Source organism: Galeopterus variegatus, unplaced genomic scaffold (assembly GCF_000696425.1).
Source record: "Galeopterus variegatus unplaced genomic scaffold, G_variegatus-3.0.2 Scaffold267, whole genome shotgun sequence".
Classification (NCBI taxonomy): Eukaryota; Metazoa; Chordata; class Mammalia; order Dermoptera; family Cynocephalidae; genus Galeopterus; species Galeopterus variegatus.
The window spans coordinates 269,089-286,632 of record NW_007726378.1 but is presented as its reverse complement, the minus strand read 5'-3'; the positions used below and the strand labels follow the sequence as shown (position 1 = coordinate 286,632).

General features: G+C 40.8%; 1 protein-coding gene across 8 annotated transcripts in view; it reads right to left on the bottom strand.

Annotated features, from left to right (window-relative positions):
• IQCE (IQ motif containing E) overlaps positions 1 to 14,759 on the bottom strand; it is a 55,804-nt gene extending 41,045 nt beyond the window's left edge. For 2 of the 8 annotated variants that reach the window (XM_008566742.1, XM_008566744.1), the window contains exons 1-7: positions 14,628 to 14,759; positions 13,119 to 13,164; positions 9,362 to 9,490; positions 8,650 to 8,784; positions 7,416 to 7,486; positions 288 to 401; positions 125 to 175 (exon numbers count right to left, since the gene is read on the bottom strand). In XM_008566742.1, coding sequence (XP_008564964.1) covers positions 125 to 175; positions 288 to 401; positions 7,416 to 7,486; positions 8,650 to 8,784; positions 9,362 to 9,425 — 435 coding nt within the window. In that variant the 5' untranslated portion in view covers positions 9,426 to 9,490; positions 13,119 to 13,164; positions 14,628 to 14,759. Of the gene's footprint in view, positions 1 to 124; positions 176 to 287; positions 479 to 7,415; positions 7,487 to 8,649; positions 8,785 to 9,361; positions 9,491 to 13,118; positions 13,165 to 14,627 lie in introns of those variants that run through there. The other 6 variants (XM_008566738.1, XM_008566737.1, XM_008566736.1 and 3 more) reach the window with 5 other exon arrangements.
• Positions 14,760 to 17,544: the final 2,785 nt, after the last annotated feature.

The window sequence follows — 17,544 nt, the reverse complement described above, 5'->3', positions numbered from 1 at the left end:
CTGCCCTCTACATGTCACTCTTCTTGTATGAGTGCTTTAGGGAAAAGTCATATCTCCACTGTGTGGATGTCCCTAACTGAGATCTCGGTGGAAGGCTCTCTGTCGTGCTGGAAACTATACTCACCCAACCAGTATCAGATCTTTTCTCTGCCAGAGTCCGAACAAAATCCGGGCCCTGTGGTAAGCAGATTGAGACATGAAGACAACATGCAACCAGTTTAGTCTCTCCCTCCCCTGTCTGTCGATGCCTATAGGCAGGAGCCCACCATGAAGGGCCAGGAACTTACTTGACTTGGATCCAAAAGCTGTTCTATCTGCCGATCCTTTCTGTTATTTTCCTCTTCTAATCGCCGAAGCTTTGTTCTCATCAGATCCACGTCACTTTTCTGTGTGTGTAATGACTGAAGAAAAAAAGGACCATGCACACACACACCCGTGCATACACACATAACGCATACACAAACACCCAGGTGAAAAACTGAGTTGGAGAAGAATTTTAAAAGCTGCCTGGTTTCCACTCAAGGCACTGTGTGTTGTAGTGGGAGGAGTAAGGGAGATCTGGATGTCACAGCAAAGGGCACTGAAGGGCACTTGTGGCATTTAGTGGGTGGGGGCCAGGGGAGGCTAAACACCCTGTATGTGCAGGAAAATCCCATGCAACTAAGAACTCTCCTACCCAAAATGCCAATGACACCCCCACTGAGGAACACTGTTCTACGGAATGCACCATCAACACTGTAAACACTGGTTCTGGGAGGTATTAATGTCACATGTTCTCTTCCATGTCCACAAGAGAAAGCCCATCTTTCTTACACTACATATTACTAAAGCTCATCAAAGACTAATATTCATTTTAAATGATTATCCTTAACTAAGTCTCAGTTGGAGAGCAGTGGTTCTCAATGTTTATTTGTGGATGGATTATTCACCAATCTGTGGTGAATTGAAGGGGAAAAAAAGACCGTGTAGTCAATTTTTCACTAAACTAAGTTTATTCAATTTCTATGACTATCCTGTATATTAAAATTATATCCTTCCTACTATTTTGGACTTATATAGTCCTTTTATGAAATGATGATAGTAAGGTAGTCTTAATTTTTGTTTTTAATATTCTCATTCACTTTTTACTAGTCTGTGAAACTCAAAAGCCTAAAAAACAGGAGGTTAAAAGCCTAGGTTGGGTTATGCCACAGTTAACTGGCTTCCAGCATCAGCCTTTATCTGAACTAAACTGTTATCTTGTACAAATGGGCTTCTCCTCCAACTGACTTGTGGCTCTGAAGAAAGACTGAATGTCTGAGCAAAAAACCACTGCCACCACCAGAAAGACAATTCAAAGCACACATTCCACCGAGGGACAGCTTGGCACATCAGCCACATGTCCACAGTTGGCCAGACTGCCAGTATCACTAGAGACAAACTCACAGATTCAAGAAGCATGATAGATAATTGGCTCTCAATGAGTGTTTACTGAATAAATTAGTTAACATGAAAAAAAGATAAGAAACCTAAAAATGGAAATTACTCCCAGAAATGTGGAATAGACTCACTTTCCCTATTCCTCCTGTTAACTAAAAACTGGCCATGTATATAAAACAAACATAAGAACACTCTGAAAGGTGGAGAGAAGAAGGTCGACAGGCTGGGGAGCAGTGAACCCAAGGATTGACACAGCAGGGAGTTCCTTCAGTTTTCTTTTTGCCTTATCCTGACTGGGTGCTCGAGAAGCCAACAGCCTGCAAAAGCCAGTGGGCACAAACAATAAGAACCCCAAGTAAAGCCTCTTCTCTCTAGCCAAAAAGTCAGGAAAGGGGCAGCCTAACAAGGCAGAAAACTTACAGCCAATAACTGCTCTACCCCCAACGAAACCAACAGAAAACACAGTGGCCCAGCAAAGACTGAGTCTACCCTTGCCAGGCTACATCAAGGTGCCCCTCCCCTTCCTCGCTGGGGTGGCTCCAGAGCAGACCTAGTGGGGAGTTAGGACTTTCATCACCCAGAGGTAAGGAGGCCACCCCTGCATCAGTGCAGGCCATGTGCAGAGCAGCATAAGGTGGTCCTCCCCACCCAACCAGGGTGGTATCAGTAAAGACCTACTGAGGAGCCTGAACTTCTACCCTATCCAGTAGTACCGAGAAGCCCTCCCCATGTGAGTGTCCCCACTTCACCCACCAGAGCAGTATCAGAAGAGGCCTGCTAAATCATAAGATATAAGTAAGAGCTGGAGGCTGATGACATAACACCCACAATTTCCAGCTTTCAACCAAAATCACTTTTTATACCAAAAGCCAGAAAAATCTTAATCTGAATGAGAAAAAACAATTAAGAGATGTTAAACACCAAGATGGCACAGATGTTAGAATAATCTGACAAAGACATAAAGCAGCCATTATAAAAATGCTTCAAAGGGCCGGCCCGGTGGCGCACTCGGTAGAGTGCGGCGCTCCCACTGAGGGTTCAGATCCCATATAGAGACCGGTCCGCTTACTGGTTGAGCACGGTGCGGGCGCGACACCAAGGGTTGCGATCCCATTGCTGGTCGTGGTACGGGCGCGACACCGAGGGTTGCGATCCCTTACCGGTCACGATAAAAGACAAAAAGGAAAAAAAAAATGCTTCAATAACCAATTATGGAAGATAATTGAAACTAATGAAAAAATAGTCTCAGCAAAGAAAGAGAAGATATAAAGAGCCAAATGGAAATTATAGAACTGAAAAATATAATAACTAAAATTAAAAACTCAGTGATGGGCTCAACAGCAGAGTAGAGAGGACAAAGGAAAGGATAAGTAAACTTGTAGAGCAAAGGAAGTTACCCAGTATGAAAGAGAGAAAATAGATAGAAAAAAAATGAACAAAGCTTCAGAGACTTGGGCAATTATAATAAAAATTGGTGGGGCTGAAGAAGTATTTGAAGAAATAATGATTGAGGGCCGGCCCGGTGGCGCACTGGAGAGTGCGCCGCTTGGGAGCGCGGCGGCGCTCCCGCCGAGGGTTCGGATCCCATGTGGAGACCGGTTCCCGCTCACTGGCTGAGCGCGGTGCGGGCGCAACACCGAGGGTTGCGATCCCGTTACTGGTCAGTAAAAAAGACTAAAAGGAAAAAAAAAAAAGAAATAATGATTGAAAATTTCCCAAATTTGACAAAAAAATGAACTTACATATTCAAGAAGCTGAGAAAACCCCATATAGGATAAACCCAAAGAAATCCACATCAAGACACACTGTAGTCAAACTTCTCTCTCTCTCTTTTTTTTTTTTAAAGATGACCCTTGACTTGGTGTTGTCAGCACCACACTCTCCCAAGTGAGCCACGGGCTGGCCCTAAACTTCTAAATCTAAAGACAAAGAAAAAATATTGAAAGCAGTGAGAGAAAAACAACACCTCACCTATAGGGAAAAACAATTCAAATGACAGCAAATTTCTCACCCCAAACCATGCAGGCCAGAAGAAAGTAAAAAATTTTTCAAGGGATGAAAGAAAAGAACTGTTAATCAGTGAGAATATCCTTCAAGAATGAAGGGGAAATGTCTTCTGAGAAGATATTATCAGATGAAGAAAAATGAAAAGAATTTGTCACCAGCAGATCTACTCTGAAAGAACGGCTAAAAGGAGTTCTCTAAACAGAATGGAAATGATAAAAGAAGGAAGGTTGGCATGTCAGGAAGAAAGAAAGAACAACGGAAAAAGTAAATATATTTTCCTTCTCTTCTTGAGTTTTCTAAATTACATTTGATGGTTGCAGCAAAAATTATAAAACTGTCTGATGTGGTTCTCAAGGTATATAAAGGAAAAATTTAAGACAATTTTACATAAATATAGGAGGGTAAAGGGACATAAAGGGACGTAAGGTTTCTCTTCTTTACTCAAACTGATAAAATGTCAGTATCAGTAGACTGTGATAAGTTATGTATATGTAATAGAATACCTAGTGCAACTACTAAATAAGCTACACAAATAGATATACTCAAAAACACTATAGATAAATCAAAATGGAATTCTAAAAATGTTCAAGTAAGCTACAGTAATGCAGGAAAAAGAAAACAGAGAAATGTAAAGCAAGAGAACAGAAAACAAAAAATAAAATAGGAGACACAACCCTAACCTATCACTAATTACATTAAATGTAAACGACCTAAACAAACCAATTGAAAGACAGAGACTGGCACAGTGGTTTAAAAAACATGATCCAACCATATGCTGTTTACAAAAAATTCATTTCAAACATAATGATACAGGTATGTTGAAAGTAAACAGAGATACCATGTAAACATTAATGAAAAGAAAGCAAGAATGGCTATATTAATATCACATAAAGTGTACTTCAGAAAAAAGAAAATTACCAGAACAGAGAGGGACATTATATAATGATTTAAAAGGTCAATCCACCAAGAAGACATAACAGTCCTAAACATGTATGCACTAAACAACAGAGCTATAAAATATGTGAAGCAAAAACTGATAGAACTGAAAGGAGAAATAGACAAATCCACACTTATAGTGGGAGAGTTCAATACCTTCTCAAGAATTGATAAAACAGCTAGACAGAAAATCAGCAAGAATATATAAGAGCTAACAATACCATTGAACAGTATCTAACCGACATTCAAAGAATGCTCTCCTCAACAACAACAGGGTACACATTCTTTTCAAATGCCTACAGAACATATACCAAGATGGACCACACTCTGGGCCACAGAGCAAATCTCTATAAATTTAAAAGAATTGAAATGATACAGAGAGTGTTCTATAGCCACAATGGAATCAGACTAGAAGTTGTAATAGAAAAACAACAGGAAAATTTCCAAACATTTGGAGGCAAAACAACACAATTCCAAGTAATCATGTCTCAAAGAGTTTTAAACAAACAAAAAATATATTGGACTAAATGAAAGTGAAAATACAACATGAAAAAAATTCACAGCATATTGAAATTTACAGGACTTAACTAAAGCAGTGCTGAGTAGAAAGAACTACTGATGCACGCAACAACTTGGATGGATCTCAAGGGCTACTTTGAGTGAAAAAGCCAACCTCAGAAGGTCACACATGCGATTCCATTTATACAACATTACCAAAATACCAAAATTATAGAGATGGAGAAAAGATTAATGGTTGTGAGGGGTTAGGATGGTGAGAAGAGAGGGGAGTGCACGTGACTAGAAAGGGCAGCAAAAGGGACATCTCTGTGGTGATGGGACAGTTCTGCATCTCGATAGCGGTGGTGTGTATGTGAATGTATACCTGTGACATGACATAGAACCACACACACACTGTACCTATGACAATTTTCTGGCTTTGATACTGTGCTACAGTAATGTAAGACATAACTATTGGGGGAAGACTGGGTGAAGGGTACAAGGGACCTTTCTATACTATCTTTGCATCTTCCTGGGAATCTAATTATTTCAAATAAGTTTTTAAAAAAATGGTCTATGCTTATTGATTCCTTACTATATATCAGGCACTGCACTGAAGTACATTTATGGATTATTTTATTAAATCCATATAATAACTATAAAATTGGTACTATTATTATCCCCATTTTTAATAGGAAACTGAGGCATTGCCTACCATAAAAAAATAAATTAAAAAAACAAACAAAAAAACCCCCTACTCTGATGCTCAAGATCCCACAGCAACAGAGTACTAAAAACAAAATTCTCTTCTTTCTGAATTTGGAAGTCTAGGCTGACTTTATCCAGAAATCCATAATGGTAAGTTGAATACAGTCAGTATCATTTTACCCAGAGACCCATTTCTAGCCCCAAGAAGATTCCTTCCAAGAGCACTACTGTGACAATTATTCAGAGTTTCAGGGACTCCCAGAGTTCATTTAGTACAGTCTTCCAACCAAAATGAGAATTCTCTCTATAATATCCCTGACAGGTAGTTGTCTGACCTTTGCTTAAAATCTCTAAGGACAGGGAGTATACTTATTCCTCAGGCAGCACTTTCACTGTTAGAAAGCTCTTGTGGATAGAGCATTCTTCTCATGTGACTTAAAATCCGAATGTTCCCTCTGGACCAAAAGAGGACTCTGCCTTTTATACAATGGCCTACACCAGTCTGTCCTAGTGTCTTCCTGTGCTCCTCCAGTGATATAGAAAGCTCTTGTGGATAGAGCATTCTTCTCATGTGACTTAAAATCCGAATGTTCCCTCTGGGCCAAAAGAGGACTCTGCCTTTTATACAATGGCCTACACCAGTCTGTCCTAGTGTCTTCCTGTGCTCCTCCAGTGATACAGCTTCCAGACTCCTCACCATGTTCTGGGCATGACGGCTGCCAAATGTCCTGCTTAACCTCTGGTGGCCTGACTGAACACAGTCCTTCAGATGCAGCTCAACTGGTAGGGATACTAGGTCTATAAACAGACTAAAATTACAGAAGAAAATGAACCCAGATAATTTCTCCAGGGGCACAAAAATATTATGGATATTAAAAACCAGTGTGATAATAGTGGTGGTGGTCAGCATGATGATATATTCCAGTGCAATTTACACCTTAGTGAATGGAAGAGAGTATGGGGTAATAAAAAGAGTCATGACTTTGGGAGGCAGATGACTAAATCCTGATTCTGCTACTGGTGAATACTGGAGAGATGACCAATCTCTCAGAGCCTGAAATGCATCACTAGATAATAGTTGTAACAACTGGCCCTGCCTATCTCACAGAGCTTCTGTAGAGATCAACTGAGAAAGGCATGTCAAATGTCTTGATAACACTAAAGAATTTCAAGAATGGAAGGTTATTGACAACACTAAATGACCTTCTCATAATATCAAATTTCACAATGCAAAGGGACTCTGAAGTTAATCTAGTCCTTACTCAGTCTTCTCCAATATGCTAGAGGAGCAGTGCAAGACAGAATATAAACTTTTTAAATTTTATATACTGATGTTACATAAAACCACGTTGCCTTTTATGTAGCTGGTGCTACAGGCCTTTATTTAACCAGTGTTACACAGCTCCTGAGGCACTAGGCCAGGGTTTAAACTCAGGTGTGGCCCTAAAGCTCATGTTCTTTCTATATGGATACATCCCAGCACAGATGCTGATTTTTTTTTTTTCCTTTTTTTGTCTTTTTTCATGACCGGCAATGGATTGCAACCCTCAGTGTTGCCCCCATACAGGACCGGGACCGGCAACGGGATCGCAACCCTCGGTGTTGTGCCCGCACCTTGCTCAGCCAGTGAGTGGCCGGTCTGTATGTGGGATCCGCACCCTCGGCAGGAGCGCCACCGCGCTCCCAAGCGGGGCACTGTAGCAGTGCGCCACCGGGCCAGCCCTTTTTTATTTATTTATTTATATTTATTTTTTATTTATTTATTTTTTCAGATGCTGATTTTTTAATCCATTGTTATAGAAGGCTTTTACTATTTAAAATCAATAAAGAACAGATAGAAACACTACCTTCTTCAACTCAATAATCTCGTCATACATATCTTCTTTCTCTCTGTAGACAAGAATCCCAGGCACATGACCTAGAGAACAATACAGAAATCTCTTAAAAGGTTATCTGAACAGTAGAATGGATTCTTGGCTATACCTTAAGGAAAACCTGGAAGTTAATAAAATTATCCTTTAAAAAGTGAGAGAAAATAAAAAAAAGAGCAAAGAATTTCAGTGTTTTCAGCTTGATCGTAACACTTTCCCAAAAAGCAAGGAAACCAAAAATGGTAGTGATATAGAAAGATGAAGCAAAAAATAAAGATGTAAACACAGAGTTTAAGTACAGTCATGCACCATATAAGGACCTTTTGGTCAATGATAAACCACATATACAACAGTGGTCCCATAAGACTGTAATGGCTATACCATATAGCCGAGGTGTGTACATAGGCTATACCATCTAGGTGTGTGTAAGTATACTCTATGACGTTCACACAATGACAAAATTGCCTGATGATGCATTTCTCAGAACGTATCCATTGTTAAACAATGCATGACGGCATAGTAAAAGAATTAAAGAAGGAAGTTGCAAAAGGAGAAGTGATACGTTTAGATTTTAAATAGCCAACAGAACCCAAACCAGAGACAAAAAAATGCACACAGCATCTCAATACCTATTCCAATGAAAAACAGTATTTTTACTTTGGTTTTAATATGATACATAATATATTAGGAATCTAAAATATTTAAGACTAAATATAAACTCTAACCAGTAAAAGCAGGAAGGTAATCTACTCATGGGGTACAGTGAGAAGGTGGAAGCTGTTTTTCTTTATGGAGGTCTACAAGAAGAGGCTACGTAAAAAACACACGGATAAAGGCTAAAGAGGAATACAGAAAAATTAAAACAAACAGATTGTTTTTGTTGAGATTCAGACTTTTTATTATTATTTGCAATTTTATTTTCTGTTTCTAATATTGTTTATATAATAAATTTAAATAAGACCCTAAATTTAAGGAGGCAGGCACAATTGAAGCCTGGCAAGATGTTACTATATACACTATAAAAGCTACTTTCTAAGAGGGCAGAATGGACTTTCACAAGTCACTGTCCTCACGATATTCCAAAACGTCTTACTGATGGAGCTTGTACACGAAGCCAAAAATCTCACTGTGACAAAGGACACCTCAAATCCAAAAGATTTTCCTTTCTGTGTTTCCTTAGTCATGACCTTGTCAGCATCAACATGCTCACCATTGCTGGCAGAACGCCTGAGATTTGACCTCTTCATTCTTAAAGCTTCTGTCAGGTAGTCGGGAGTGCTGCTTGGGGGGTTGGTCCATGCATGCTCCAGGGTGAAGTTTGATTTCAGGGGTTGGGTCAGACTTCCTGGTTTGAATGTGCATGGATTTAATATGATTTATTGATTTAAAAAGGTACAAGTAAACACAATCGAGGGTTGTGTTTCTAATAACCATCCTTCCTGGGTTGAAGAAAGCTAAAGTCACCCAACAGATACCCAGCAGTCACTGCTGTGCTGATAAATATTTAACAACCAGCTCTCAAAAAATAAATTGATAAAGCCCTGATTTGTAGCATTTGCCCATTTCCACCATAAAAATATTCCCACCACATCCAATTTCAAGCTGCCAGTGTGACACTGACCAGCTCACAAAACTCCCCAAAATGTAAGAGTTGGCTCTCGCCAGCCAGTAGGAGCTGGCTCCAACACACCACTGCTGGCATTATGTGAGCAAAAGAAGCTAAAGCGTCACTTTTGTGAAACCACGGAAAACACAATTATACCTGATGCAAAAACCATGATGCGCATACTCAACGTCTTTGAGAAGATTAAAAATAATGTAATTCAAACAAGTAATATTAAAAACTCTAGTTTCAAATCACCCTTTGCAATTTCTAAAACTCCTCTCAAGCAAGAAAGGCCTCCATTGGAGCAACCACATACCTTGTTTAGAAGTTCCCAGCCATAGCTTCTGTGGGGTTAAGGACGTTCTGCTACCCAGAGGCATGCCCCCTGCTGTCCTGAGAGATCTCCAGGATGCTACTTTTCTCGGCTTAGAGTGATAAGGTGACTCTAAAAAGCCAATACATGGTTTCAGAGTCCCAAAATATCAATGCCCCTCAACATATGTGCTTTGGAAAGACAAAAATAGTAAACTAAAATATTCACAAGGGTATGATGACTCCGGATAAAAACATTCTGGCAAAAATTTTTTTTTTTTTTTTTGTCCTTTTTGAGACCGGCCGCACCTCGCTCAGCCAGTGAGCGCTGTGAGCACACCAGTCATCCCTATATAGGATCCGAACCCGCAGCGGGAGCGCAGCGCCGCACTCTCCCGAGTGCGCCACGGGCTCGGCCCTGGCAAAAATTTTTTAAAATACAGTTATTTTATACACAGGCACACACACATACGTTTCTTTGTAAATTTTTATTATAAAGAAATAACATGGGCCGAGCCCATGGCGCACTCGGGAGAGTGCGGCGCTGCGCTCCAGCCGCGGGTTCGGATCCTATATAGGGATGGCCAGTGTGCTCACTGGCTGAGTGTGGTGTGGCCGGTCTCAAAAAGGACAAAACAAAACAAAACAAAAAAAGAAATAACATAATGGGAAATTTAAAATCAAAATATGAATAATTCTGCCAATGTTATAATATTTAATTTCCCATCCAATTTTTTCAGATAGGTATATATTTTTACATAGTCCCAATCACAGTAAACATATAATTTTGCATCTTCTATATTTAACATTGTAAATGTTTTTTCATGTTGCTACATAATGACATAGCAATGTTTAGAATTTAATATATAAAATATCTAGAAGAAATAAAAATTATAAATTTCCAGGGCACTTTTATTTTGTTATCGAAACCAAAGAAACATTTTAAAATTCGTTTTTATCTGGGATTTCACCTCTTTAATTATGTAAAATATGACAAATTTATGCAAAAACTAAGGCACTCATAAAACATTCTTAAATATCTTAACAAAATTTATATCTGTAGAAGGTCCTGAACACTTAAGTCTAATATATTTAAATTGTTTAAATTTCTAAGTTTTTTCCATGGCTTCACATTTATGGAAAATCTCCCATTATAATTGAGAACAACGGATCAAAGACACACAAGACCTTGCATTTTCACTCATCCCACCTCCGAGATACTCTGAAGGCCTTCCAAACTTTAAATATTCATTTAAGCTGTCATTTATAAATTCATGATTTTAAAAAAAAGCACCACAAATTACATTTCCCTCCTGAATATATGTGGATTTATCACGAACAGTAAGGATTTCTCAGGAAAACGTGTGTGCAAATGGGCAAAAGCTACGAAGGAAGAAGGAAAAAAATGAGAATAGGATGGTGGAAATATGGTGGTGTTTGAAATTGCCTGAAAAATCACCAGCTCTGAAAGATTGGAAACCTCATCGCCTGCCTCCTCTTCCTCGCTGAGCGGCTAGGAGGATGACAAACCTCAGAACACTTTGGAAACTAAAAAAATTACATGCAAATTGACTAGGCACCCAAGAAAAACATTTAAGTGAACAGGATGGACACGGTCCCTACTCTCATAGCACTTGAAATACAGACAAAAAAAGAGGTCCTGAGTGAGTGTTATGAGGACGTGGGGAGCAGGTGACAGGACTAGCCCTGGTCTAGGAGCCAGGCCTGTGTCCCTGAGGAAGCAAGACTGGAGCTGACCCGGGTTCGATTCCCGGCCAATGCAGCAACTGTTCTGCATTCGTAATGCTTCCAAACATCTTCAAAGTATTCCGTTTAAGGGCCGGCCCGGTGGCGCACTGCTACAGTGTGCCGCTTGGGAGTGCGGTGGCGCTCCCGCCGAGGGTTCGGATCCCACATACAGACCGGTTCCTGCTCACTGGCTGAGCGAGGTGTGGGCGCAGCACCGAGGGTTGCGATCCCGTTGCTGGTCCCGGTCTGGTACGGGTGCGACACTGAGGGTTGCGATCTGTTGCCGGACACGAAAAAAGACAAAAAAAGGAAAAAAAAAAAAAAAGACTGGAGCTGAGATCTGGGGAACAGTGTGAGAGAGCTAAGTGAGCTTCATGCAAAGGGAGAGGAAAGAGTGTGGCCAGGCTGAGAGCAAGGCTCTGAGGAACAGCACGAGAGCACTGGATCTGGAGGGCCCCAGAAGGCGGCATGGCTGCAGGGTGAAGGCAGGCAGCCGATCTGCCAGGCTCAGGCTCTGGCCACTCTACGTGCCAGGAAAACAATTCTGACATTTACAGAAATCAAGATAAACATAACCGGATTACTATTTTCAAGTGTTGGATTACTATTTTCAACACTTGAAATGCATGACTTTCAGTAAATGAAAGATGGGTAAATATTTACCTTAGTTGCCTTCAAACTAAAAAGGATTTGGACAAAATGGTTCTAAAATGAAAAGGTTTAAAGCACAAACATCCACACTTTTGCTTTATATCAATTCTCAATTTCTCCATAGAAGGAGAGCGAGGACATCAAAAATCCAAACTAGTAGATGATGTATTTCTAATGTTCATAGTTATTTGTAATATATAACATGCATTCTTTTCATTGCAGGAATTTACCTTTCTGATTACATTTTCCTTAGTCTAATAGGAAAGTTCATTTGTATTCTCTGAGTGTGTCATATATATAACTCAATATGTTTGAAATATATGATAAATGTATATAAAAATATACACACACATATACAGATGATAAAGTCAAGGAAGGCCACAGGTTTTTGGGTAGCAAAAAGCAGTCAGTCTAGGATTTACAGTTTGTCATAAACACATTTGTAAACGTAAGATAGGCGTATGGATCACTGTGCACTAGAGCGATGTTAGAATGACAGAGACAAAATGAGAGGCCTCGCAGCCATCTGGACTAACCCCATCTCCACAATGTCCTCCCGGACAGGCAGCTGCCTCCTTGGCCACTGCCAAGGAAGGTGGACAAAGCTGCCCTCTTCCTGCTGAGGATGAGGAAGGGAATAATCCTGGCAGCAAAATAAGCCTGGGTGATTCCAAAAGGAAAAAAAAGCAAACTTTCCATCTGTCTTGAAACGTTTACACTTTCTCAGTACAGGACCCGCATGAGCAGCTTTGACTCTTAAGGAACAAATCCGAGGTTAAAAAAAATCCTCTGACTCTGGCAGCGTTCTGAATAGTTAAGCAATTTGGGAGAAAGCAACAGAAAGAGAAAACAAAAGGCCACAAAGCACTGTGTCTTGTAGAAGGCTCTGTGGGACAGTGGCTGGGGCCTTCTCGGGAGCCTCAGCCCCAAAGACGGGCTTGTAGCTCTAGGACAGGTGGGATTGCAGGACTGCATGATCCTGAGAGCCCAATATAAACAGGGCCAAACCGGCTGAAGTGCTGTGTCTCAACTATCTTAACAATACAAAGAAGAAAACATCCTTCATCTTTCTCCCAGGACACCAGGGAAGGGCAGCTTTTAAAAAACAGTTCAGAGGGCCGGCCCGGTGGCGCACTCGGTAGAGTGTGGCACTTGGGAGCACGGCGGCACTCCCGCCGAGGGTTCGGATCCCGTATAGAGACCGGTCCGCTCACTGGTTGAGCGTGGTGTGGGTGCAACACTGAGGGTTGCGATCCCGTTACCGGTCACGAAAAAAGACAAAAAGGAAAAAAAAAAACAAAAAAACAGTTCAGAGTTAAAATGTGGAAATGAGAGGGAAAGCGAGGCCTGGTCATACTTACTTGGTGATGTGGGTGGGGGTTTGTGGAAACTTTTCCTTTTTGCTTTCTGAAAGAAAGAAGAAACAATGTAAAGAATGTTGGGCTTTCTTGAGCTAGCAAAGTGGTCCCGATTGTGAAACACAGACAGGTTCAGAATGCATCAGCAAGAGTGTAAGAGCAAGACAGGAAATGAACACAGCTGAGACATGAGCAGAGTCAGAGCAGAGGAAGAAATGCAGGGCCCAGGTGGCTGACCCCAGGACACTGCAATCCATTTAGTGCTCGAGGCTGAGCTCGGACGCCACGGAGCCCTCCCGGTACGAGTTCTAATCACAGAAAACCAAAGGGCCGGGTGTTAACACTCAGATTGAAGATCCCATGGCAAATGGCATACCTTCTCCCACCCAAACTGTCATAGCCATCTCTGGAGCTCAGGTGCTCCACTCAGGCAGAGTGAGCAAGATGAAACCCTTGTAAGTAAGTCAACTGCAAATCCCATTAAGGAATAAAAGTCCAGTGAGGGAACAACCCTGTCTGAAAGACCATGTCCCACGACAAGCATTATGCCAAATGCAGAACTGGGTACAAACTTGGTTCTACTACTTACTAGTTCTGTGGCCTGGGGAAAATGACACGACCCTTCCAAACCTTATATTCCTCATCTGCTTTGCACTAGACCAAGAAGGTAATCGTATTATGGCCAATTCTCTTACTTCCTCTCTAGCTGAAACAATGAATTCTATGTTCTGTGCATGCTGAATTTTATCTGGGGGTTTGATTTAGATTCCTGCTCCTCCGGGAAGTAGGCCAATGTCCTTGGGCCAATGTCCTGGAGGGAAAATCTTTAATTTTGCAGACAGAGGTCACTGGTGACAATGGGCCCATGAAGCTCCCCCTTGCATCCACAGATCTAAAGTAGAATAGAGATTTGCTGGTGTGCTGTGGTTTTGCTAGAATTGTGTGTGGTAAGACATACTTCTTTTGCTTATCCACTATAAGAGCAATTAGCAGGCTTCATTTTCTACCCAGCACAGCTTGTCAAACAAACACAGAGAGACCAGGTTGGGGGCCACAGTGTGCCACTGGACCTAACCACTGCTGCTGCCCGCACTCCCTTCCAGGCTGGCTCCCCGTGCTCCAGAGACTGGCTGTCAGGCCAGGCCATCATTCAGATCTGCAGTGCAGCTGCCACAGGACTGCATCACCCGGAGCTCCTCTTCCTCCCTCGTGTGTAGGATTGGGGGGCTGGAGGGTGCAAGCCAAAACCACATGCAGGACAGAAACTAGCAATCTGCTTCAAGTGAACCCTGCTCAGGTTTAATTTATGGATATAAGTTTTAAAATGGTAATCACAATTATTTAACTCCAACTTAGGGACTGAAACTTTTCAAACACCAAGCAGCATTTAGAATTTGTATTCCATCTCTAAACACATTTGTGGAGAATGACCTATTTTACATGTATAAGTAACATCTACAAGGGCAAAATAACCAGCACCATAATAAACTGCTGCCTCCTAATTACACTCACCGTCTCAAAGTCAGAGTCAAAGGTAACTGCGGATAGACTCTCATCTCCCTGGAAAAAGAGATGCAAACATTGTAACTTTAAGACACCTGCTTGGTTTCCAATAGTCAGATATACCACAGTGAAAGTAGCCCATCCAAAGCTGCTGAAACAGAAACCCAATGAATCCAATTCAAAGTAAACTTGGGATATTTCAGTCGGGCAGCAGCTGGTTTGCTCAGTCTCACTGGAAGGAGAGGGTGTGAGGAAACAAAACAAAAACCCCATCTGCCAGGGACACTCCATGTCTGCAAATCTGGCAACACTATTTTCCACAGAATTGCCATGTACTTTCGATAGAGAAACGGTTCTTGATAAAAATATTTCATTTTTACATTGTTTAAATGTTCTACCTCTTACTCATCTTTGCATCAAAGAACAATGAATCTGCAACTGTTTCCTGGTAAGAACAAGTCAAAGTCATTTTTTAAAAAACATACTTATTAATACATGCTTCATGAGTTGAAAAGACATTTGGGCTTATTAAGGTTCCTGCCTTCTTATTCCAGTTACTTTGCCCTGGCCTAGGAAGTGAAATAAAAGTTGCACCATGTAATCTCAGTACTAGGATGCCAAGGAGAAAAGAGAACTTTCTGTGTTAACTCACTCAGGTTTGAATCCTAAAAAAGAGAGAAAGCAGAAAATGTTTAAAACTCTTTTCGGAATATTGTACAGGTGATTTTTAATGTTGATACTGGAAGTTAGGACAGAATGTCCCTATTATGAACCAATAATGCTATACCTGAGTGGTGAAGGTAATTACATTTCAGCAATCTGTCCCTGGTATAGTTGAATCCACATAGTATCATAATGAGACTTCCCTGCATTCTGAAAAGCAGACATATTTTCTACAAGGTTAACAGTACATTAAGCAACAATTTTGCTAGCAGTTTGAAATTTTATTAGAAATATATGGCCCCCCCATAACATGGATAAGGTGAAACTGTAATTATTTGGTACCCTTAAACTGCATTCCTCTTAAATATGGAGAGTCTAGATTAAAAGTGCAGTGTGACTTGATTTGGGGGGCAAAGGGAAGATACTGCATTCCAAGTAAACAGAATCATTTAAAAAATCAGCCACTGACTTATTAGATTTTTGATGCCATTAAACAGGTGACATTTTAAGATATAAACAACATACGAGAATTATAGAGAGAAGTTTTCATTTAACGAAGTATATTAAAATGACATACAAAATTTAAGAAGGAAGACGAGAAATTAGATATACATATTAAGTGGAATATCAGAAAAGCCAAGTCAATAGTCTGCGTTTTAGGCATCACAAAGGATGTAACTACCGATAACCAATGAGAACCTGCTGAAAACTGCTGAGAAAAGTAGCAACAACGTTCTTTGTAAATACTTTTCATTATTACATGCTCTGAATAAAGTCTTGAAAACTTTCTCAATGACTTGATATTTCAACAAAGGAATGAAATTTTATGTGTAGTGAACAAAATAAAGTGATCTTACCCTCACTACTGTTTTCTCCCCCAATCAGTCCCCTTCAAACTTTGCTACTCTCCAGCCTGCCACTTATAAGGGACTGAAGAAGTAAAATACAGTAAATATCTGAAATCACAGAAAAGCCCAAGGATCCACCCCCTTTAGTCAGCAGCATGCGACCATGCACAATATTCAAACAAACAAGCAAAAAACCACATTAATGGCCAATTCACTCTACCTTCTTCAAGTACTATCCAAGGCGGCCACAAATTTCTACGCTAAATTAAGTTCATTTATCCTGTGTCAGGAATCTGTGGGGCATTGGCTGACCAGCAGTCAGCTGTGGGAGAATCCAAGAGCTGGATTAGCAACTTGGCTCCACACCAGCTGTGTGACGTTGGTCATGCCCTCTGAGTCTCAGCTTCTGCATCTATCCAAGGAAAACACATTCTCCTTCCTCACTTCTAAAAGCATTAAAAAAAAAAAAAGTGTGTGTGTATATATGCGCGCGTGTGTGTGCATACATATATACATATATACACACACTAAATAAAACACTGAGAAAAAAAGATATAGAGTATCCAAAAAGAGATCCAGAAACATGGGAATTCAGTATATGATAAAAGTGTGAAAGAATGAATTAATCTAGGAGGCTGTTTTCCAGAATGGTGGGGCGAGGAGCTTGGAGGACCGTCTCCTCAACAAACAACTATTTAACAGAGAAAATTATAACCAATAATTAATTTGAAGTCTCTGGAAATTGACCTAAAGGCGTAGAGGTGAGGAAGAAAGATTAATTCAAGAAAATCTACAAAATCTGGGTAAGAACTGTGAGAATCAGCAGCATATGAGCCGTGACTGCTCCATAGTAGCAGAAAGCAGCAGGCAGAGCAATCAACATTTAAAAGAGCCCAAAAGAGCCTTCAAAGCCAACCTCAAGGGGCAGGGAGGCTGCCTGTAGGAAGCCACTTAAGAACAGAACATGGGGTGGACTTGGAAACATTCCCCATGCCACACACAGATCAATGAAAGGTAGAAACCCCCTCTGGTACGAGGAGCTTCAGCACAATCTCTGACCAAAAACTGGCTGGACAATCAACTACTCTGACCCAAGAGCAACTCCTAGAAAGCTAGACTTAAAAATATAATTACACACATCCCTGGAAGCTTGAGAAACTGTGTGAATGTCCAGTGATGCCCTTTCAGGAGAGACCAGGCAGGTAAAACCCAAGCTCCTAGTCCCTGAAAAAGGGCAAAAACATAAACTTCTGAATTGTGATAGTAGCCTCTAAGCCACACACATGTCCAATGGTAAAGGGCAAAAAATCTAACTGGCCAAGGGGCTTGAACACAACCTTTGACCAACTAGTGGCTTATGTGAGCCAAGGGTAACCCGTAGGTAGCGAAGCTAAGAGATAAAGACAAGGAAAAAA